General features: G+C 34.0%; 1 protein-coding gene across 1 annotated transcript in view; it reads left to right on the top strand.

The window, feature by feature from the left end:
* The window catches only part of LOC148354586 (uncharacterized), a 162,727-nt gene extending 141,564 nt beyond the window's left edge, over positions 1 to 21,163 (top strand). Inside the window, exon 7 of the mRNA XM_088350884.1 lies at positions 21,101 to 21,163. Within this exon, the coding sequence (XP_088207010.1) occupies positions 21,101 to 21,163 (63 nt within the window). The remainder of the gene's footprint in view (positions 1 to 21,100) is intronic.
* The last annotated feature ends 467 nt before the right edge of the window (positions 21,164 to 21,630 follow it).

Here is a 21,630-nt window from a genome sequence, read left to right as displayed (position 1 = left end):
TACTAACCCCTTTGGGTTTTTTCGACATTTTCGACATACTAACCCCTTTGTGTTTTTTCGACATTTTCGACATACTAACCCCTTTGTGTTTTTTCGACATTTTCGACATACTAACTCCTTTGTGTTTTTTAGACATTTTCGACATACTAACTCCTTTGTGTTTTTTAGACATTTTCGACATACTAACTCCTTTGTGTTTTTTAGACATTTTCGACATACTAACCCCTTTGTGTTTTTTCGACATTTTCGACATACTAACCCATTTGTAATTTTTCGACATTTTCGACATACTAACCCCTTTGTAATTTTTCGACATTTTCGACATACTAACCCCTTTGTGTTTTTTCGACATTTTCGACATACTAACCCCTTTGTGTTTTTTCGACATTTTCGACATACTAACCCCTTTGTGTTTTTTCGACATTTTCGACATACTAACCCCTTTGTGTTTTTACGACATTTTCGACATACTAACCCCTTTGTCTTTTTTCTTATTTTTCAACATACTAACCTCTTTGTGTTTTTTCGACATTTTCGACATATTAACCCATTTGTAATTTTTACACATTTTCAACATACTAACCCCTTTGTGTTTTTTCGACATTTTTGACATACTAACCCCTTTGTGTTTTTTCGCCATTTTCAACATACTAACCCCTTTATGTTTTTTCGACGCTTTCGACATATTAACCCCTTTGTGTTTTTTCGACATTTTCGACATACTAACCCCTTTGTGTTTTTTCGACATTTTTGACATACTAACCCCTTTGTGTTTTTTCGACATTTTCGACATACTAACCCCTTTGTTTTTTTCGACATTTTCGACATACTAACCCCTTTGGGTTTTTTCTACATTTTCGACATACTAACTCCTTTGTGTTTTTTAGACATTTTCGACATACTAACCCCTTTGTAATTTTTCGACATTTTCGACATACTAACCCCTTTGTGTTTTTTCTTATTTTTCAACATACTAACCCCTTTGGGTTTTTTCGCCATTTTCGACATACTAACCCCTTTGTGTTTTTTCTTATTTTTCAACATACTAACCCCTTTGTGTTTTTTCGACATTTTCGACATACTAACCCCTTTGTGTTTTTTCTTATTTTTCAACATACTAACCTCTTTGTGTTTTTTCGACATTTTCGACATATTAACCCATTTGTAATTTTTAGACATTTTCGACATACTAACCCCTTTGTGTTTTTTCGACATTTTTGACATACTAACCCCTTTATGTTTTTTCGACATTTTCGACATACTAACTCCTTTGTGTTTTTTAGACATTTTCGACATACTAACCCATTTGTAATTTTTCGACATTTTCGACATACTAACCCCTTTGTGTTTTTTCGATGCTTTCGACATATTAACCCCTTTGTGTTTTTTCGACAATTTCGACATACTAACCCCTTTGTGTTTTTTCGACATTTTCGACATACTAACCCCTTTGTGTTTTTTCTTATTTTTCGACATACTAACCCCTTTGTAATTTTTCGACATTTTAGACATACTAACCCCTTTTTGTTTTTTCAACATTTTCGACATACTAATCCCTTTGTGTTTTTTCGACATTTTCGACATACTAACCCCTCTTTGTGTTTTTTCGACATTTTCGACATACTAACCCCCTTGTAATTTTTCGACATTTTCGACATACTAACCCCTTTGTGTTTTTTTGACATTTTCGACATACTAACCCCTTTGTGTTTTTTCGCCATTTTCGACATACTAACCCATTTGTAATTTTTCGACATTTTCGACATACTAACCCCTTTGTGTTTTTTCGCCATTTTCGACATACTAACCCCTCTTTGTTTTTTCAACATTTTCGACATACTAACCCCTTTGTAATTTTTCGACATTTTCGACATACTAACCCCTTTTTGTTTTTTCGACATTTTCGACATACTAACCCCTTTGTGTTTTTTCGACATTTTCGACATACTAACCCATTTGTAATTTTTCGACATTTTCGACATACTAACCCCTTTGTGTTTTTTCGACATTTTCGACATACTAACCCCTTTGTGTTTTTTCGACATTTTCAACATACTAACCCCTTTGTGTTTTTTCGACATTTTCGACATACTAACCCCTTTGTGTTTTTTCTTATTTTTCAACATACTAACCCCTTTGTGTTTTTTCGCCATTTTCGACATACTAACCCCTTTGTGTTTTTTTGACATTTTCGACATACTAACCCCTTTGTACTTTTTCGACATTTTCGACATACTAACCCCTTTGTGTTTTTTCGACATTTTCGACATACTAACCCCTTTGTGTTTTTTCTTATTTTTCAACATACTAACCCCTTTGTGTTTTTTTGACATTTTCGACATACTAACCCCTTTGTGTTTTTTCGACATTTTCGACATACTAACCCCTTTGTGTTTTTTCGACATTTTCGACATACTAACCCCTTTGTCTTTTTTCTTATTTTTCAACATACTAACCTCTTTGTGTTTTTTCGACATTTTCGACATACTAACCCCTTTGTGTTTTTTCTTATTTTTCAACATACTAACCTCTTTGTGTTTTTTCGACATTTTCGACATATTAACCCATTTGTAATTTTTAGACATTTTCAACATACTAACTCCTTTGTGTTTTTTCGACATTTTTGACATACTAACCCCTTTGTGTTTTTTCGCCATTTTCAACATACTAACCCCTTTATGTTTTTTCGACGCTTTCGACATATTAACCCCTTTGTGTTTTTTCGACATTTTCGACATACTAACCCCTTTGTGTTTTTTCGACATTTTCGACATACTAACCCCTTTGTGTTTTTTCGACATTTTCGACATACTAACCCCTTTGTTTTTTTCGACATTTTCGATATACTAACCCCTTTGGGTTTTTTCGACATTTTCGACATACTAACTCCTTTGTGTTTTTTAGACATTTTCGACATACTAACCTCTTTGTAATTTTTCGACATTTTCGACATACTAACCCCTTTGTGTTTTTTCTTATTTTTCAACATACTAACCCCTTTGGGTTTTTTCGCCATTTTCGACATACTAACCCCTTTGTGTTTTTTCTTATTTTTCAACATACTAACCCCTTTGTGTTTTTTCGACATTTTCGACATACTAACCCCTTTGTGTTTTTTCTTATTTTTCAACATACTAACCTCTTTGTGTTTTTTAGACATTTTCGACATACTAACCCCTTTGTAATTTTTCGACATTTTCGACATACTAACCCCTTTGTGTTTTTTCGACATTTTCGACATACTAACCCCTTTGTGTTTTTTCGACATTTTCGACACACTAACCCCTTTGTTTTTTTCGACATTTTCGACATACTAACCCCTTTGGGTTTTTTCGACATTTTCGACATACTAACTCCTTTGTGTTTTTTAGACATTTTCGACATACTAACTCCTTTGTGTTTTTTAGACATTTTCGACATACTAACTCCTTTGTGTTTTTTAGACATTTTCGACATACTAACCCCTTTGTGTTTTTTCGACATTTTCGACATACTAACCCATTTGTAATTTTTCGACATTTTCGACATACTAACCCCTTTGTAATTTTTCGACATTTTCGACATACTAACCCCTTTGTGTTTTTTCGACATTTTCGACATACTAACCCCTTTGTAATTTTTCGACATTTTCGACATACTAACCACTTTGTGTTTTTTCTTATTTTTCAACATACTAACCCCTTTGTGTTTTTTCGACATTTTCGACATACTAACCCCTTTGTGTTTTTTCGACATTTTCGACATACTAACCCCTTTGTGTTTTTTCGACATTTTCGACACACTAACCCCTTTGTTTTTTTCGACATTTTCGACATACTAACCCCTTTGGGTTTTTTCGACATTTTCGACATACTAACCCCTTTGTGTTTTTTCGACATTTTCGACATACTAACCCCTTTGTGTTTTTTCGACATTTTCGACATACTAACTCCTTTGTGTTTTTTCGACATTTTCGACATACTAACTCCTTTGTGTTTTTTAGACATTTTCGACATACTAACTCCTTTGTGTTTTTTAGACATTTTCGACATACTAACTCCTTTGTGTTTTTTAGACATTTTCGACATACTAACCCCTTTGTGTTTTTTCGACATTTTCGACATACTAACCCATTTGTAATTTTTCGACATTTTCGACATACTAACCCCTTTGTTTTTTTCGACATTTTCGACATACTAACCCCTTTGGGTTTTTTCGACATTTTCGACATACTACCTCCTTTGTGTTTTTTAGACATTTTCGACATACTAACCCCTTTGTAATTTTTCGACATTTTCGACATACTAACCCCTTTGTGTTTTTTCGACATTTTCGACATACTAACCCCTTTGTGTTTTTTCGCCATTTTCGACATACTAACCCCTTTTTGTTTTTTCAACATTTTCGACATACTAACCCCTTTGTAATTTTTCGACATTTTCGACATACTAACCCCTTTTTGTTTTTTCGACATTTTCGACATACTAACCCCTTTGTAATTTTTCGACATTTTCGACATACTAACCCCTTTGTAATTTTTCGACATTTTCGACATACTAACCCCTTTGTGTTTTTTCGACATTTTCGACATACTAACCCCTTTGTAATTTTTCGACATTTTCGACATACTAACCACTTTGTGTTTTTTCTTATTTTTCAACATACTAACCCCTTTGTGTTTTTTCGACATTTTCGACATACTAACCCCTTTGTGTTTTTTCGACATTTTCGACATACTAACCCCTTTGTGTTTTTTCGACATTTTCGACACACTAACCCCTTTGTTTTTTTCGACATTTTCGACATACTAACCCCTTTGGGTTTTTTCGACATTTTCGACATACTAACCCCTTTGTGTTTTTTCGACATTTTCGACATACTAACCCCTTTGTGTTTTTTCGACATTTTCGACATACTAACTCCTTTGTGTTTTTTAGACATTTTCGACATACTAACTCCTTTGTGTTTTTTAGACATTTTCGACATACTAACTCCTTTGTGTTTTTTAGACATTTTCGACATACTAACCCCTTTGTGTTTTTTCGACATTTTCGACATACTAACCCATTTGTAATTTTTCGACATTTTCGACATACTAACCCCTTTGTAATTTTTCGACATTTTCGACATACTAACCCCTTTGTGTTTTTTCGACATTTTCGACATACTAACCCCTTTGTTTTTTTCGACATTTTCGACATACTAACCCCTTTGGGTTTTTTCGACATTTTCGACATACTACCTCCTTTGTGTTTTTTAGACATTTTCGACATACTAACCCCTTTGTAATTTTTCGACATTTTCGACATACTAACCCCTTTGTGTTTTTTCGACATTTTCGACATACTAACCCCTTTGTGTTTTTTCGCCATTTTCGACATACTAACCCCTTTTTGTTTTTTCAACATTTTCGACATACTAACCCCTTTGTAATTTTTCGACATTTTCGACATACTAACCCCTTTTTGTTTTTTCGACATTTTCGACATACTAACCCCTTTGTAATTTTTCGACATTTTCGACATACTAACCCCTTTGTGTTTTTTCGACATTTTCGACATACTAACCCATTTGTAATTTTTCGACATTTTCGACATACTAACCCCTTTGTGTTTTTTCGACATTTTCGACATACTAACCCCTTTGTGTTTTTTCGACATTTTCGATATACTAACCCCTTTGTGTTTTTTCGACATTTTCGACATACTAACCCCTTTGTGTTTTTTCTTATTTTTCAACATACTAACCCCTTTGGGTTTTTTCGACATTTTCGACATACTAACCCCTTTGTGTTTTTTCTTATTTTTCAACATACTAACCCCTTTGTGTTTTTTTGACATTTTCGACATACTAACCCCTTTGTGTTTTTTCGACATTTTTGACATACTAACCCCTTTGTGTTTTTTCGACATTTTCGACATACTAACCCCTTTGTGTTTTTACGACATTTTCGACATACTAACCCCTTTGTCTTTTTTCTTATTTTTCAACATACTAACCTCTTTGTGTTTTTTCGACATTTTCGACATATTAACCCATTTGTAATTTTTAGACATTTTCAACATACTAACCCCTTTGTGTTTTTTCGACATTTTTGACATACTAACCCCTTTGTGTTTTTTCGCCATTTTCAACATACTAACCCCTTTATGTTTTTTCGACGCTTTCGACATATTAACCCCTTTGTGTTTTTTCGACATTTTCGACATACTAACCCCTTTGTGTTTTTTCGACATTTTCGACATACTAACCCCTTTGTTTTTTTCGACATTTTCGATATACTAACCCCTTTGGGTTTTTTCGACATTTTCGACATACTAACTCCTTTGTGTTTTTTAGACATTTTCGACATACTAACCTCTTTGTAATTTTTCGACATTTTCGACATACTAACCCCTTTGTGTTTTTTCTTATTTTTCAACATACTAACCCCTTTGGGTTTTTTCACCATTTTCGACATACTAACCCCTTTGTGTTTTTTCTTATTTTTCAACATACTAACCCCTTTGTGTTTTTTCGACATTTTCGACATACTAACCCCTTTGTGTTTTTTCTTATTTTTCAACATACTAACCTCTTTGTGTTTTTTAGACATTTTCGACATACTAACCCCTTTGTAATTTTTCGACATTTTCGACATACTAACCCCTTTGTGTTTTTTCTTATTTCTCAACATACTAACCCCTTTGAGTTTTTTCGACATTTTCGACATACTAACCCCTTTGTGTTTTTTCGACATTTTCGACATACTAACCCCTTTGTGTTTTTTCGACATTTTCGACACTAACCCCTTTGTTTTTTTCGACATTTTCGACATACTAACCCCTTTGGGTTTTTTCGACATTTTCGACATACTAACCCCTTTGTGTTTTTTCGACATTTTCGACATACTAACCCCTTTGTGTTTTTTCTTATTTTTCGACATACTAACCCCTTTGTAATTTTTCGACATTTTCGACATACTAACCCCTTTTTGTTTTTTCAACATTTTCGACATACTAATCCCTTTGTGTTTTTTCGACATTTTCGACAGACTAACCCCTCTTTGTGTTTTTTCGACATTTTCGACATACTAACTCCTTTGTGTTTTTTAGACATTTTCGACATACTAACTCCTTTGTGTTTTTTAGACATTTTCGACATACTAACTCCTTTGTGTTTTTTAGACATTTTCGACATACTAACCCCTTTGTGTTTTTTCGACATTTTCGACATACTAACCCATTTGTAATTTTTCGACATTTTCGACATACTAACCCCTTTGTAATTTTTCGACATTTTCGACATACTAACCCCTTTGTGTTTTTTCGACATTTTCGACATACTAACCCCTTTGTAATTTTTCGACATTTTCGACATACTAACCCCTTTGTGTTTTTTCGACATTTTCGACATACTAACCCATTTGTAATTTTTCGACATTTTCGACATACTAACCCCTTTGTGTTTTTTCGACATTTTCGACATACTAACCCCTTTGTGTTTTTTCGACATTTTCGATATACTAACCCCTTTGTGTTTTTTCGACATTTTCGACATACTAACCCCTTTGTGTTTTTTCTTATTTTTCAACATACTAACCCCTTTGGGTTTTTTCGACATTTTCGACATACTAACCCCTTTGTGTTTTTTCTTATTTTTCAACATACTAACCCCTTTGTGTTTTTTTGACATTTTCGACATACTAACCCCTTTGTGTTTTTTCGACATTTTCGACATACTAACCCATTTGTAATTTTTCGACATTTTCGACATACTAACCCCTTTGTGTTTTTTCGACATTTTCGACATACTAACCCCTTTGTGTTTTTTCGACATTTTCGACATACTAACCCCTTTGTGTTTTTTCGACATTTTCGACATACTAACCCCTTTGTCTTTTTTCTTATTTTTCAACATACTAACCTCTTTGTGTTTTTTCGACATTTTCGACATATTAACCCATTTGTAATTTTTAGACATTTTCAACATACTAACCCCTTTGTGTTTTTTCGACATTTTTGACATACTAACCCCTTTGTGTTTTTTCGCCATTTTCAACATACTAACCCCTTTATGTTTTTTCGACGCTTTCGACATATTAACCCCTTTGTGTTTTTTCGACATTTTCGACATACTAACCCCTTTGTGTTTTTTCGACATTTTTGACATACTAACCCCTTTGTGTTTTTTCGACATTTTCGACATACTAACCCCTTTGTTTTTTTCGACATTTTCGACATACTAACCCCTTTGGGTTTTTTCTACATTTTCGACATACTAACTCCTTTGTGTTTTTTAGACATTTTCGACATACTAACCCCTTTGTAATTTTTCGACATTTTCGACATACTAACCCCTTTGTGTTTTTTCTTATTTTTCAACATACTAACCCCTTTGTGTTTTTTCGACATTTTCGACATACTAACCCCTTTGTGTTTTTTCTTATTTTTCAACATACTAACCTCTTTGTGTTTTTTCGACATTTTCGACATATTAACCCATTTGTAATTTTTAGACATTTTCGACATACTAACCCCTTTGTGTTTTTTCGACATTTTTGACATACTAACCCCTTTATGTTTTTTCGACATTTTCGACATACTAACTCCTTTGTGTTTTTTAGACATTTTCGACATACTAACCCATTTGTAATTTTTCGACATTTTCGACATACTAACCCCTTTGTGTTTTTTCGCCATTTTCAACATACTAACCCCTTTGTGTTTTTTCGACATTTTCGACATACTAACCCCTTTGTGTTTTTTCGACATTTTCGACACACTAACCCCTTTGTTTTTTTCGACATTTTCGACATACTAACCCCTTTGGGTTTTTTCGACATTTTCGACATACTAACCCCTTTGTGTTTTTTCGACATTTTCGACATACTAACCCCTTTGTGTTTTTTCGACATTTTCGACATACTAACTCCTTTGTGTTTTTTAGACATTTTCGACATACTAACTCCTTTGTGTTTTTTAGACATTTTCGACATACTAACTCCTTTGTGTTTTTTAGACATTTTCGACATACTAACCCCTTTGTGTTTTTTCGACATTTTCGACATACTAACCCCTTTGTAATTTTTCGACATTTTCGACATACTAACCCCTTTGTGTTTTTTCGACATTTTCGACATACTAACCCCTTTGTTTTTTTCGACATTTTCGACATACTAACCCCTTTGGGTTTTTTCGACATTTTCGACATACTACCTCCTTTGTGTTTTTTAGACATTTTCGACATACTAACCCCTTTGTAATTTTTCGACATTTTCGACATACTAACCCCTTTGTGTTTTTTCGACATTTTCGACATACTAACCCCTATTTGTTTTTTCAACATTTTCGACATACTAACCCCTTTGTAATTTTTCGACATTTTCGACATACTAACCCCTTTTTGTTTTTTCGACATTTTCGACATACTAACCCCTTTGTAATTTTTCGACATTTTCGACATACTAACCCCTTTGTGTTTTTTCGACATTTTCGACATACTAACCCCTTTGTGTTTTTTCGACATTTTCGATATACTAACCCCTTTGTGTTTTTTCGACATTTTCGACATACTAACCCCTTTGTGTTTTTTCTTATTTTTCAACATACTAACCCCTTTGGGTTTTTTCGACATTTTCGACATACTAACCCCTTTGTGTTTTTTCTTATTTTTCAACATACTAACCCCTTTGTGTTTTTTTGACATTTTCGACATACTAACCCCTTTGTGTTTTTTCGACATTTTTGACATACTAACCCCTTTGTGTTTTTTCGACATTTTCGACATACTAACCCCTTTGTGTTTTTTCTTATTTTTCAACATACTAACCCCTTTGTGTTTTTTTGACATTTTCGACATACTAACCCCTTTGTGTTTTTACGACATTTTCGACATACTAAACCTCTTTGTGTTTTTTCGACATTTTCGACATATTAACCCATTTGTAATTTTTAGACATTTTCAACATACTAACCCCTTTGTGTTTTTTCGACATTTTTGACATACTAACCCCTTTGTGTTTTTTCGCCATTTTCAACATACTAACCCCTTTATGTTTTTTCGACGCTTTCGACATATTAACCCCTTTGTGTTTTTTCGACATTTTCGACATACTAACCCCTTTGTGTTTTTTCGACATTTTCGACATACTAACCCCTTTGTTTTTTTCGACATTTTCGATATACTAACCCCTTTGGGTTTTTTCGACATTTTCGACATACTAACTCCTTTGTGTTTTTTAGACATTTTCGACATACTAACCTCTTTGTAATTTTTCGACATTTTCGACATACTAACCCCTTTGTGTTTTTTCTTATTTTTCAACATACTAACCCCTTTGGGTTTTTTCGCCATTTTCGACATACTAACCCCTTTGTGTTTTTTCTTATTTTTCAACATACTAACCCCTTTGTGTTTTTTCGACATTTTCGACATACTAACCCCTTTGTGTTTTTTCTTATTTTTCAACATACTAACCTCTTTGTGTTTTTTAGACATTTTCGACATACTAACCCCTTTGTAATTTTTCGACATTTTCGACATACTAACCCCTTTGTGTTTTTTCTTATTTCTCAACATACTAACCCCTTTGTGTTTTTTCGACATTTTCGACATACTAACCCCTTTGTGTTTTTTCGACATTTTCGACATACTAACCCCTTTGTGTTTTTTCGACATTTTCGACACTAACCCCTTTGTTTTTTTCGACATTTTCGACATACTAACCCCTTTGGGTTTTTTCGACATTTTCGACATACTAACCCCTTTGTGTTTTTTCGACATTTTCGACATACTAACCCCTTTGTGTTTTTTCGACATTTTCGACATACTAACTCCTTTGTGTTTTTTAGACATTTTCGACATACTAACTCCTTTGTGTTTTTTAGACATTTTCGACATACTAACTCCTTTGTGTTTTTTAGACATTTTCGACATACTAACCCCTTTGTGTTTTTTCGACATTTTCGACATACTAACCCATTTGTAATTTTTCGACATTTTCGACATACTAACCCCTTTGTAATTTTTCGACATTTTCGACATACTAACCCCTTTGTGTTTTTTCGACATTTTCGACATACTAACCCCTTTGTTTTTTCGACATTTTCGACATACTAACCCCTTTGTGTTTTTTCGACATTTTCGACATACTAACCCCTTTGTCTTTTTTCTTATTTTTCAACATACTAACCTCTTTGTGTTTTTTCGACATTTTCGACATATTAACCCATTTGTAATTTTTAGACATTTTCAACATACTAACCCCTTTGTGTTTTTTCGACATTTTTGACATACTAACCCCTTTGTGTTTTTTCGCCATTTTCAACATACTAACCCCTTTATGTTTTTTCGACGCTTTCGACATATTAACCCCTTTGTGTTTTTTCGACATTTTCGACATACTAACCCCTTTGTGTTTTTTCTTATTTTTCAACATACTAACCTCTTTGTGTTTTTTAGACATTTTCGACATACTAACCCCTTTGTAATTTTTCGACATTTTCGACATACTAACCCCTTTGTGTTTTTTCTTATTTCTCAACATACTAACCCCTTTGTGTTTTTTCGACATTTTCGACATACTAACCCCTTTGTGTTTTTTCGACATTTTCGACATACTAACCCCTTTGTGTTTTTTCGACATTTTCGACACACTAACCCCTTTGTTTTTTTCGACATTTTCGACATACTAACCCCTTTGGGTTTTTTCGACATTTTCGACATACTAACCCCTTTGTGTTTTTTCGACATTTTCGACATACTAACCCCTTTGTGTTTTTTCGACATTTTCGACATACTAACTCCTTTGTGTTTTTTAGACATTTTCGACATACTAACTCCTTTGTGTTTTTTAGACATTTTCGACATACTAACTCCTTTGTGTTTTTTAGACATTTTCGACATACTAACCCCTTTGTGTTTTTTCGACATTTTCGACATACTAACCCATTTGTAATTTTTCGACATTTTCGACATACTAACCCCTTTGTAATTTTTCGACATTTTCGACATACTAACCCCTTTGTGTTTTTTCGACATTTTCGACATACTAACCCCTTTGTGTTTTTTCGACATTTTCGACATACTAACCCCTTTGTGTTTTTTCGACATTTTCGACATACTAACCCCTTTGTGTTTTTACGACATTTTCGACATACTAACCCCTTTGTCTTTTTTCTTATTTTTCAACATACTAACCTCTTTGTGTTTTTTCGACATTTTCGACATATTAACCCATTTGTAATTTTTACACATTTTCAACATACTAACCCCTTTGTGTTTTTTCGACATTTTTGACATACTAACCCCTTTGTGTTTTTTCGCCATTTTCAACATACTAACCCCTTTATGTTTTTTCGACGCTTTCGACATATTAACCCCTTTGTGTTTTTTCGACATTTTTGACATACTAACCCCTTTGTGTTTTTTCGACATTTTCGACATACTAACCCCTTTGTTTTTTTCGACATTTTCGACATACTAACCCCTTTGGGTTTTTTCTACATTTTCGACATACTAACTCCTTTGTGTTTTTTAGACATTTTCGACATACTAACCCCTTTGTAATTTTTCGACATTTTCGACATACTAACCCCTTTGTGTTTTTTCTTATTTTTCAACATACTAACCCCTTTGTGTTTTTTCTTATTTTTCAACATACTAACCCCTTTGTGTTTTTTCGACATTTTCGACATACTAACCCCTTTGTGTTTTTTCTTATTTTTCAACATACTAACCTCTTTGTGTTTTTTCGACATTTTCGACATATTAACCCATTTGTAATTTTTAGACATTTTCGACATACTAACCCCTTTGTGTTTTTTCGACATTTTTGACATACTAACCCCTTTATGTTTTTTCGACATTTTCGACATACTAACTCCTTTGTGTTTTTTAGACATTTTCGACATACTAACCCATTTGTAATTTTTCGACATTTTCGACATACTAACCCCTTTGTGTTTTTTCGCCATTTTCAACATACTAACCCCTTTGTGTTTTTTCGATGCTTTCAACACATTAACCCCTTTGTGTTTTTTCGACAATTTCGACATACTAACCCCTTTGTGTTTTTTCGACATTTTCGACATACTAACCCCTTTGTGTTTTTTCTTATTTTTCGACATACTAACCCCTTTGTAATTTTTCGACATTTTCGACATACTAACCCCTTTTTGTTTTTTCAACATTTTCGACATACTAATCCCTTTGTGTTTTTTCGACATTTTCGACATACTAACCCCTCTTTGTGTTTTTTCGACATTTTCGACATACTAACCCATTTGTAATTTTTCGCCATTTTCAACATACTAACCCCTTTGTGTTTTTTCGACGCTTTCGACATATTAACCCCTTTGTGTTTTTTCGACATTTTCGACATACTAACCCCTTTGTGTTTTTTCGACATTTTCGACATACTAACCCCTTTGTTTTTTTCGACATTTTCGATATACTAACCCCTTTGGGTTTTTTCGACATTTTCGACATACTAACTCCTTTGTGTTTTTTAGACATTTTCGACATACTAACCGCTTTGTAATTTTTCGACATTTTCGACATACTAACCCCTTTGTGTTTTTTCTTATTTTTCAACATACTAACCCCTTTGGGTTTTTTCGCCATTTTCGACATACTAACCCCTTTGTGTTTTTTCTTATTTTTCAACATACTAACCCCTTTGTGTTTTTTCGACATTTTCGACATACTAACCCCTTTGTGTTTTTTCTTATTTTTCAACATACTAACCTCTTTGTGTTTTTTAGACATTTTCGACATACTAACCCCTTTGTAATTTTTCGACATTTTCGACATACTAACCCCTTTGTGTTTTTTCTTATTTCTCAACATACTAACCCCTTTGTGTTTTTTCGACATTTTCGACATACTAACCCCTTTGTGTTTTTTCGACATTTTCGACATACTAACCCCTTTGTGTTTTTTCGACATTTTCGACACACTAACCCCTTTGTTTTTTTCGACATTTTCGACATACTAACCCCTTTGGGTTTTTTCGACATTTTCGACATACTAACCCCTTTGTGTTTTTTCGACATTTTCGACATACTAACCCCTTTGTGTTTTTTCGACATTTTCGACATACTAACTCCTTTGTGTTTTTTAGACATTTTCGACATACTAACTCCTTTGTGTTTTTTAGACATTTTCGACATACTAACTCCTTTGTGTTTTTTAGACATTTTCGACATACTAACCCCTTTGTGTTTTTTCGACATTTTCGACATACTAACCCCTTTGTGTTTTTTCGACATTTTCGACATACTAACCCCTTTGTGTTTTTTCGACATTTTCGACATACTAACCCCTTTGTGTTTTTACGACATTTTCGACATACTAACCCCTTTGTCTTTTTTCTTATTTTTCAACATACTAACCTCTTTGTGTTTTTTCGACATTTTCGACATATTAACCCATTTGTAATTTTTAGACATTTTCAACATACTAACCCCTTTGTGTTTTTTCGACATTTTTGACATACTAACCCCTTTGTGTTTTTTCGCCATTTTCAACATACTAACCCCTTTATGTTTTTTCGACGCTTTCGACATATTAACCCCTTTGTGTTTTTTCGACATTTTCGACATACTAACCCCTTTGTGTTTTTTCGACATTTTTGACATACTAACCCCTTTGTGTTTTTTCTTATTTTTCAACATACTAACCCCTTTGTGTTTTTTCGACATTTTCGACATACTAACCCCTTTGTGTTTTTTCTTATTTTTCAACATACTAACCTCTTTGTGTTTTTTCGACATTTTCGACATACTAACCCCTTTGTGTTTTTTCTTATTTTTCAACATACTAACCTCTTTGTGTTTTTTAGACATTTTCGACATACTAACCCCTTTGTAATTTTTCGACATTTTCGACATACTAACCCCTTTGTGTTTTTTCTTATTTCTCAACATACTAACCCCTTTGTGTTTTTTCGACATTTTCGACATACTAACCCCTTTGTGTTTTTTCGACATTTTCGACATACTAACCCCTTTGTGTTTTTTCGACATTTTCGACACACTAACCCCTTTGTTTTTTTCGACATTTTCGACATACTAACCCCTTTGGGTTTTTTCGACATTTTCGACATACTAACCCCTTTGTGTTTTTTCGACATTTTCGACATACTAACCCCTTTGTGTTTTTTCGACATTTTCGACATACTAACTCCTTTGTGTTTTTTAGACATTTTCGACATACTAACTCCTTTGTGTTTTTTAGACATTTTCGACATACTAACTCCTTTGTGTTTTTTAGACATTTTCGACATACTAACCCCTTTGTGTTTTTTCGACATTTTCGACATACTAACCCATTTGTAATTTTTCGACATTTTCGACATACTAACCCCTTTGTAATTTTTCGACATTTTCGACATACTAACCCCTTTGTGTTTTTTCGACATTTTCGACATACTAACCCCTTTGTGTTTTTTCGACATTTTCGACATACTAACCCCTTTGTGTTTTTTCGACATTTTCGACATACTAACCCCTTTGTGTTTTTACGACATTTTCGACATACTAACCCCTTTGTCTTTTTTCTTATTTTTCAACATACTAACCTCTTTGTGTTTTTTCGACATTTTCGACATATTAACCCATTTGTAATTTTTACACATTTTCAACATACTAACCCCTTTGTGTTTTTTCGACATTTTTGACATACTAACCCCTTTGTGTTTTTTCGCCATTTTCAACATACTAACCCCTTTATGTTTTTTCGACGCTTTCGACATATTAACCCCTTTGTGTTTTTTCGACATTTTTGACATACTAACCCCTTTGTGTTTTTTCGACATTTTCGACATACTAACCCCTTTGTTTTTTTCGACATTTTCGACATACTAACCCCTTTGGGTTTTTTCTACATTTTCGACATACTAACTCCTTTGTGTTTTTTAGACATTTTCGACATACTAACCCCTTTGTAATTTTTCGACATTTTCGACATACTAACCCCTTTGTGTTTTTTCTTATTTTTCAACATACTAACCCCTTTGTGTTTTTTCGACATTTTCGACATACTAACCCCTTTGTGTTTTTTCTTATTTTTCAACATACTAACCTCTTTGTGTTTTTTCGACATTTTCGACATATTAACCCATTTGTAATTTTTAGACATTTTCGACATACTAACCCCTTTGTGTTTTTTCGACATTTTTGACATACTAACCCCTTTATGTTTTTTCGACATTTTCGACATACTAACTCCTTTGTGTTTTTTAGACATTTTCGACATACTAACCCATTTGTAATTTTTCGACATTTTCGACATACTAACCCCTTTGTGTTTTTTCGCCATTTTCAACATACTAACCCCTTTGTGTTTTTTCGATGCTTTCAACACATTAACCCCTTTGTGTTTTTTCGACAATTTCGACATACTAACCCCTTTGTGTTTTTTCGACATTTTCGACATACTAACCCCTTTGTGTTTTTTCTTATTTTTCGACATACTAACCCCTTTGTAATTTTTCGACATTTTCGACATACTAACCCCTTTTTGTTTTTTCAACATTTTCGACATACTAATCCCTTTGTGTTTTTTCGACATTTTCGACATACTAACCCCTCTTTGTGTTTTTTCGACATTTTCGACATACTAACCCATTTGTAATTTTTCGCCATTTTCAACATACTAACCCCTTTGTGTTTTTTCGACGCTTTCGACATATTAACCCCTTTGTGTTTTTTCGACATTTTCGACATACTAACCCCTTTGTGTTTTTTCGACATTTTCGACATACTAACCCCTTTGTTTTTTTCGACATTTTCGATATACTAACCCCTTTGGGTTTTTTCGACATTTTCGACATACTAACTCCTTTGTGTTTTTTAGACATTTTCGACATACTAACCGCTTTGTAATTTTTCGACATTTTCGACATACTAACCCCTTTGTGTTTTTTCTTATTTTTCAACATACTAACCCCTTTGGGTTTTTTCGCCATTTTCGACATACTAACCCCTTTGTGTTTTTTCTTATTTTTCAACATACTAACCCCTTTGTGTTTTTTCGACATTTTCGACATACTAACCCCTTTGTGTTTTTTCTTATTTTTCAACATACTAACCTCTTTGTGTTTTTTAGACATTTTCGACATACTAACCCCTTTGTAATTTTTCGACATTTTCGACATACTAACCCCTTTGTGTTTTTTCTTATTTCTCAACATACTAACCCCTTTGTGTTTTTTCGACATTTTCGACATACTAACCCCTTTGTGTTTTTTCGACATTTTCGACATACTAACCCCTTTGTGTTTTTTCGACATTTTCGACACACTAACCCCTTTGTTTTTTTCGACATTTTCGACATACTAACCCCTTTGGGTTTTTTCGACATTTTCGACATACTAACCCCTTTGTGTTTTTTCGACATTTTCGACATACTAACCCCTTTGTGTTTTTTCGACATTTTCGACATACTAACTCCTTTGTGTTTTTTAGACATTTTCGACATACTAACTCCTTTGTGTTTTTTAGACATTTTCGACATACTAACTCCTTTGTGTTTTTTAGACATTTTCGACATACTAACCCCTTTGTGTTTTTTCGACATTTTCGACATACTAACCCATTTGTAATTTTTCGACATTTTCGACATACTAACCCCTTTGTAATTTTTCGACATTTTCGACATACTAACCCCTTTGTGTTTTTTCGACATTTTCGACATACTAACCCCTTTGTGTTTTTTCGACATTTTCGACATACTAACCCCTTTGTGTTTTTTCGACATTTTCGACATACTAACCCCTTTGTGTTTTTACGACATTTTCGACATACTAACCCCTTTGTCTTTTTTCTTATTTTTCAACATACTAACCTCTTTGTGTTTTTTCGACATTTTCGACATATTAACCCATTTGTAATTTTTAGACATTTTCAACATACTAACCCCTTTGTGTTTTTTCGACATTTTTGACATACTAACCCCTTTGTGTTTTTTCGCCATTTTCAACATACTAACCCCTTTATGTTTTTTCGACGCTTTCGACATATTAACCCCTTTGTGTTTTTTCGACATTTTCGACATACTAACCCCTTTGTGTTTTTTCGACATTTTTGACATACTAACCCCTTTGTGTTTTTTCTTATTTTTCAACATACTAACCCCTTTGTGTTTTTTCGACATTTTCGACATACTAACCCCTTTGTGTTTTTTCTTATTTTTCAACATACTAACCTCTTTGTGTTTTTTCGACATTTTCGACATATTAACCCATTTGTAATTTTTAGACATTTTCGACATACTAACCCATTTGTAATTTTTCGACATTTTCGACATACTAACCCCTTTATGTTTTTTCGACGCTTTCGACATATTAACCCCTTTGTGTTTTTTCGACATTTTCGACATACTAACCCCTTTGTGTTTTTTCGACATTTTCGACATACTAACCCCTTTGTGTTTTTTCGACATTTTCGACATACTAACCCCTTTGTGTTTTTTCGACATTTTCGACACACTAACCCCTTTGTTTTTTTCGACATTTTCGACATACTAACCCCTTTGGGTTTTTTCGACATTTTCGACATACTAAACCCTTTGTTTTTTCGCAAATCGCAAAAAACACCTAAGAGGTTAGTGTGTCGAAAATGTCGAAAAAAAGACATCACGGGTTACCATGTCGAAAAAGTTGAAAAAAATACGTAAGTGGTTACTATGTCGAAAAATTCGAAAAAAATACCTAAGGGGTTACTATGTCGAAATATTGGGAAAAAAAGACCTAAGGGGTTAGTATGTCAAAAACGTCGAAAAAAACACGTAAGGTCTTATTATGTCGAAAATTTAGGAGAAAAAAAACCTAAGGGGTTAGTATGTCGAAAAATTGGAAAAAAAACACGTAAGGCGTTACTATGCTGAAAATTTAGAAAAAAAACACCTAAGGGGTTAGTACGTCAAAAAATTGGAAAAAAAACACGTAAGGGGTTACTTTGCCGAAAATTTAGGAAAAAAACACCTAAGGGGTTAGTATTTTTTAAAAATTGGAAAAAAAAAACTCGTGAGGGGTTATTATGTTGAAAAAGTGGAAAAAAAAACATGTAAGGGGTTACTCTATTGAAAAATTAGGGAATAAAACACCTAAGGGGTTAGTACGTCAAAAAATTGGAAAAAAAAACACGTAAGGGGTTACTATGCCGAAAATTTAGGAAAAAAACACCTAAGGGGTTAGTATTTTTTAAAAATTGGAAAAAAAAACTCGTGAGGGGTTATTATGTTGAAAAAGTGGAAAAAAAAACATGTAAGGGGTTACTCTATTGAAAAATTAGGGAATAAAACACCTAAGGGGTTAGTACGTCAAAAAATTGGAAAAAAAACACGTGAGGGGTTACTATGTAGAAAAATTCGATAAAAAACACCTAAGGGGTTAGTATGTCAAAAAATTGGAAAAAAAAACACGTAAGGGGTTACGACTTCGAAATATTAGGAAAAAAACACCTAAGGGGTTAGTATTTTTTAAAAATTGGAAAAAAAAACTCGTGAGGGGTTACTATGTAGAAAAATTCGATAAAAAACACCTAAGGGGTTAGTATGTCAAAAAATTGGAAAAAAAAAACACGTAAGGGGTTACGACTTCGAAATATTAGGAAAAAAACACCTAAGGGGTTAGTATTTTTAAAAAATTGGAAAAAAAAACACGTAAGGGGTTACTCCATAGAAAAAATAGGACAAAAAACACCTAAGGGGTTAATATGTCAAAAAAGTCGAAACAAAACACGTAAAGGTTAGTACGTCGAAAAAGTCGAAAAAAATACGTAAGGGGTTACTATGTCGAAAAATTCGAAAAAAATACCTAAGGGGTTACTATGTCGAAATATTGGGAAAAAAAGACCTAAGGGGTTAGTATGTCAAAAACGTCGAAAAAAACACGTAAGGTCTTATGTCGAAAATTTAGGAGAAAAAAAACCTAAGGGGTTAGTATGTCGAAAAATTGGAAAAAAAACACGTAAGGCGTTACTATGCTGAAAATTTAGGAAAAAAACACCTATGGGGTTAGTACGTCAAAAAATTGGAAAAAAAACACCTAAGGGGTTAGTATGTCAAAAAATTGGAAAAAAAAAACACGTAAGGGGTTACTATGTCGAAATATTAGGAAAAAAAACACCTAAGGGGTTAGTATGTCAAAAACTTGGAAAAAAAACACCTGAGGGGTTAGTATGTCAAAAAATTGGAAAAAAAACACGTAAGGGGTTACTATGTAGAAAAATTCGAAAAAAAACACCTGAGGGGTTAGTATGTCAAAAAATTGGAAAAAAAACACGTAAGAGGTTACTACAGTATGTCAAAAAATTTGAAAAAAAACACCTAAGGGGTTATTATGTCAAAAATTGGGAAAAAAACACGTAAGGGGTTACTATGTCAAAATATTAGGAAAAAAACACCTGTATAAAAATCACGTAAGGGGTAATCCATGTGGAAAAAGTCAAAAAAAAACGTAAGGGGTGAGTAAGTCGAAAACGTCGAAAAAACACAAAGGGTTTAGTACGTCCAAAATTTTGTAAAGAACACGTAAGGGCTTAGTATGTCAAAAAAGTTGGGGAAAAAAAACACGTAAGGGGTTATTTTGTCGAAAAAGTGGAAAAAAACACGTAAAGGGTTAGTATGTGGAAAAAGTGGAAAATAACGTAAGGGAAACTGGAAAGTGATCGGTTGCGCGAAGGGGAGGACGGTGCAGAACAGCTGAATATGCCTCTCACCAGGAACGTGATGCCCGACTTTCAAGACAATCAGTCCATTAATGAGTGATACGGCAACAGCATATCTCCATCCAAGAAGCCGATCATAAGCAGACTTCAGACGCGGCTCGACTTACAAACGAGTTAGGTTCCCGATGATCGTTCGTGAGTTGAATTTGTTGGTAAGTTGCTTCGGTGCTCGATTTTTTCACGGATACGGTTTATATAAGCCTATTTAAGGCTCGTATATGCAACCTGTATTGTTTTGTACTCAAATAGAAACATTTCATCAAACAAGCCGGTCTATCAAGTAGTTTAACTTTTGGTAGATGCGCTCGAAAAAGTCCTTCTCCGTGGTAGAGTGGACGAAAAAAAGCGTTTAGACCGTTTTCTCAACCGCATCGAGCTTTTTTTTGATTTCACTTTCTTTTCAAAAGAAACGGCCGGCCTCTTCTTTAGACTTTACACCGACCGTCTGGAACGGACGCACCAGATATTAAACGCTAAAAATGTCAAAGTTCTTAGTGCGGGATAGCGTCGGCGTAGAACGTAAGGTACGCGCGAATGTCAGTAGGGTGACGAATGTGGCGAGAGTCGAGTGCGTTTACAATAGACGGGTGCCGACGGATGTCGCTCTCCAAAAGACCGCGAGTGTTTTCATGAAGGAGGAGCGATCCGTTACCCGCGCAAAACCGCACGCTACGGCGCTGGGATGACCAGCAAGCGAAGGAGGGATGTTTACAAACGGACTAAGAAGAGAAAGCGGATTTTTTTTTTATTTTTTTTTAACTTCCGGGCGGATTCCGGGTGACCTCACACGACGCCACAGTTAATGTCCTGTACTCAAAGGTGCAGACGATAGGCGAGTCCAACGGCCGTAAGTAGGGTAGCGTCCGTGCAAACAAATCATTGAAATCGAGAAAATGTGAAGTTCTCCAACTTGCTCCTGCTGTTCAGCAACATCCAC

The sequence above is a fragment of the Urocampus carinirostris genome, chromosome 13 (genome assembly GCF_059441175.1).
Source record: "Urocampus carinirostris isolate Australia breed hairy pipefish chromosome 13, RoL_Ucar_1.0, whole genome shotgun sequence".
NCBI classification, from domain to species: Eukaryota; Metazoa; Chordata; class Actinopteri; order Syngnathiformes; family Syngnathidae; genus Urocampus; species Urocampus carinirostris.
This window is presented reverse-complemented; position numbering and strand designations above follow the sequence as displayed.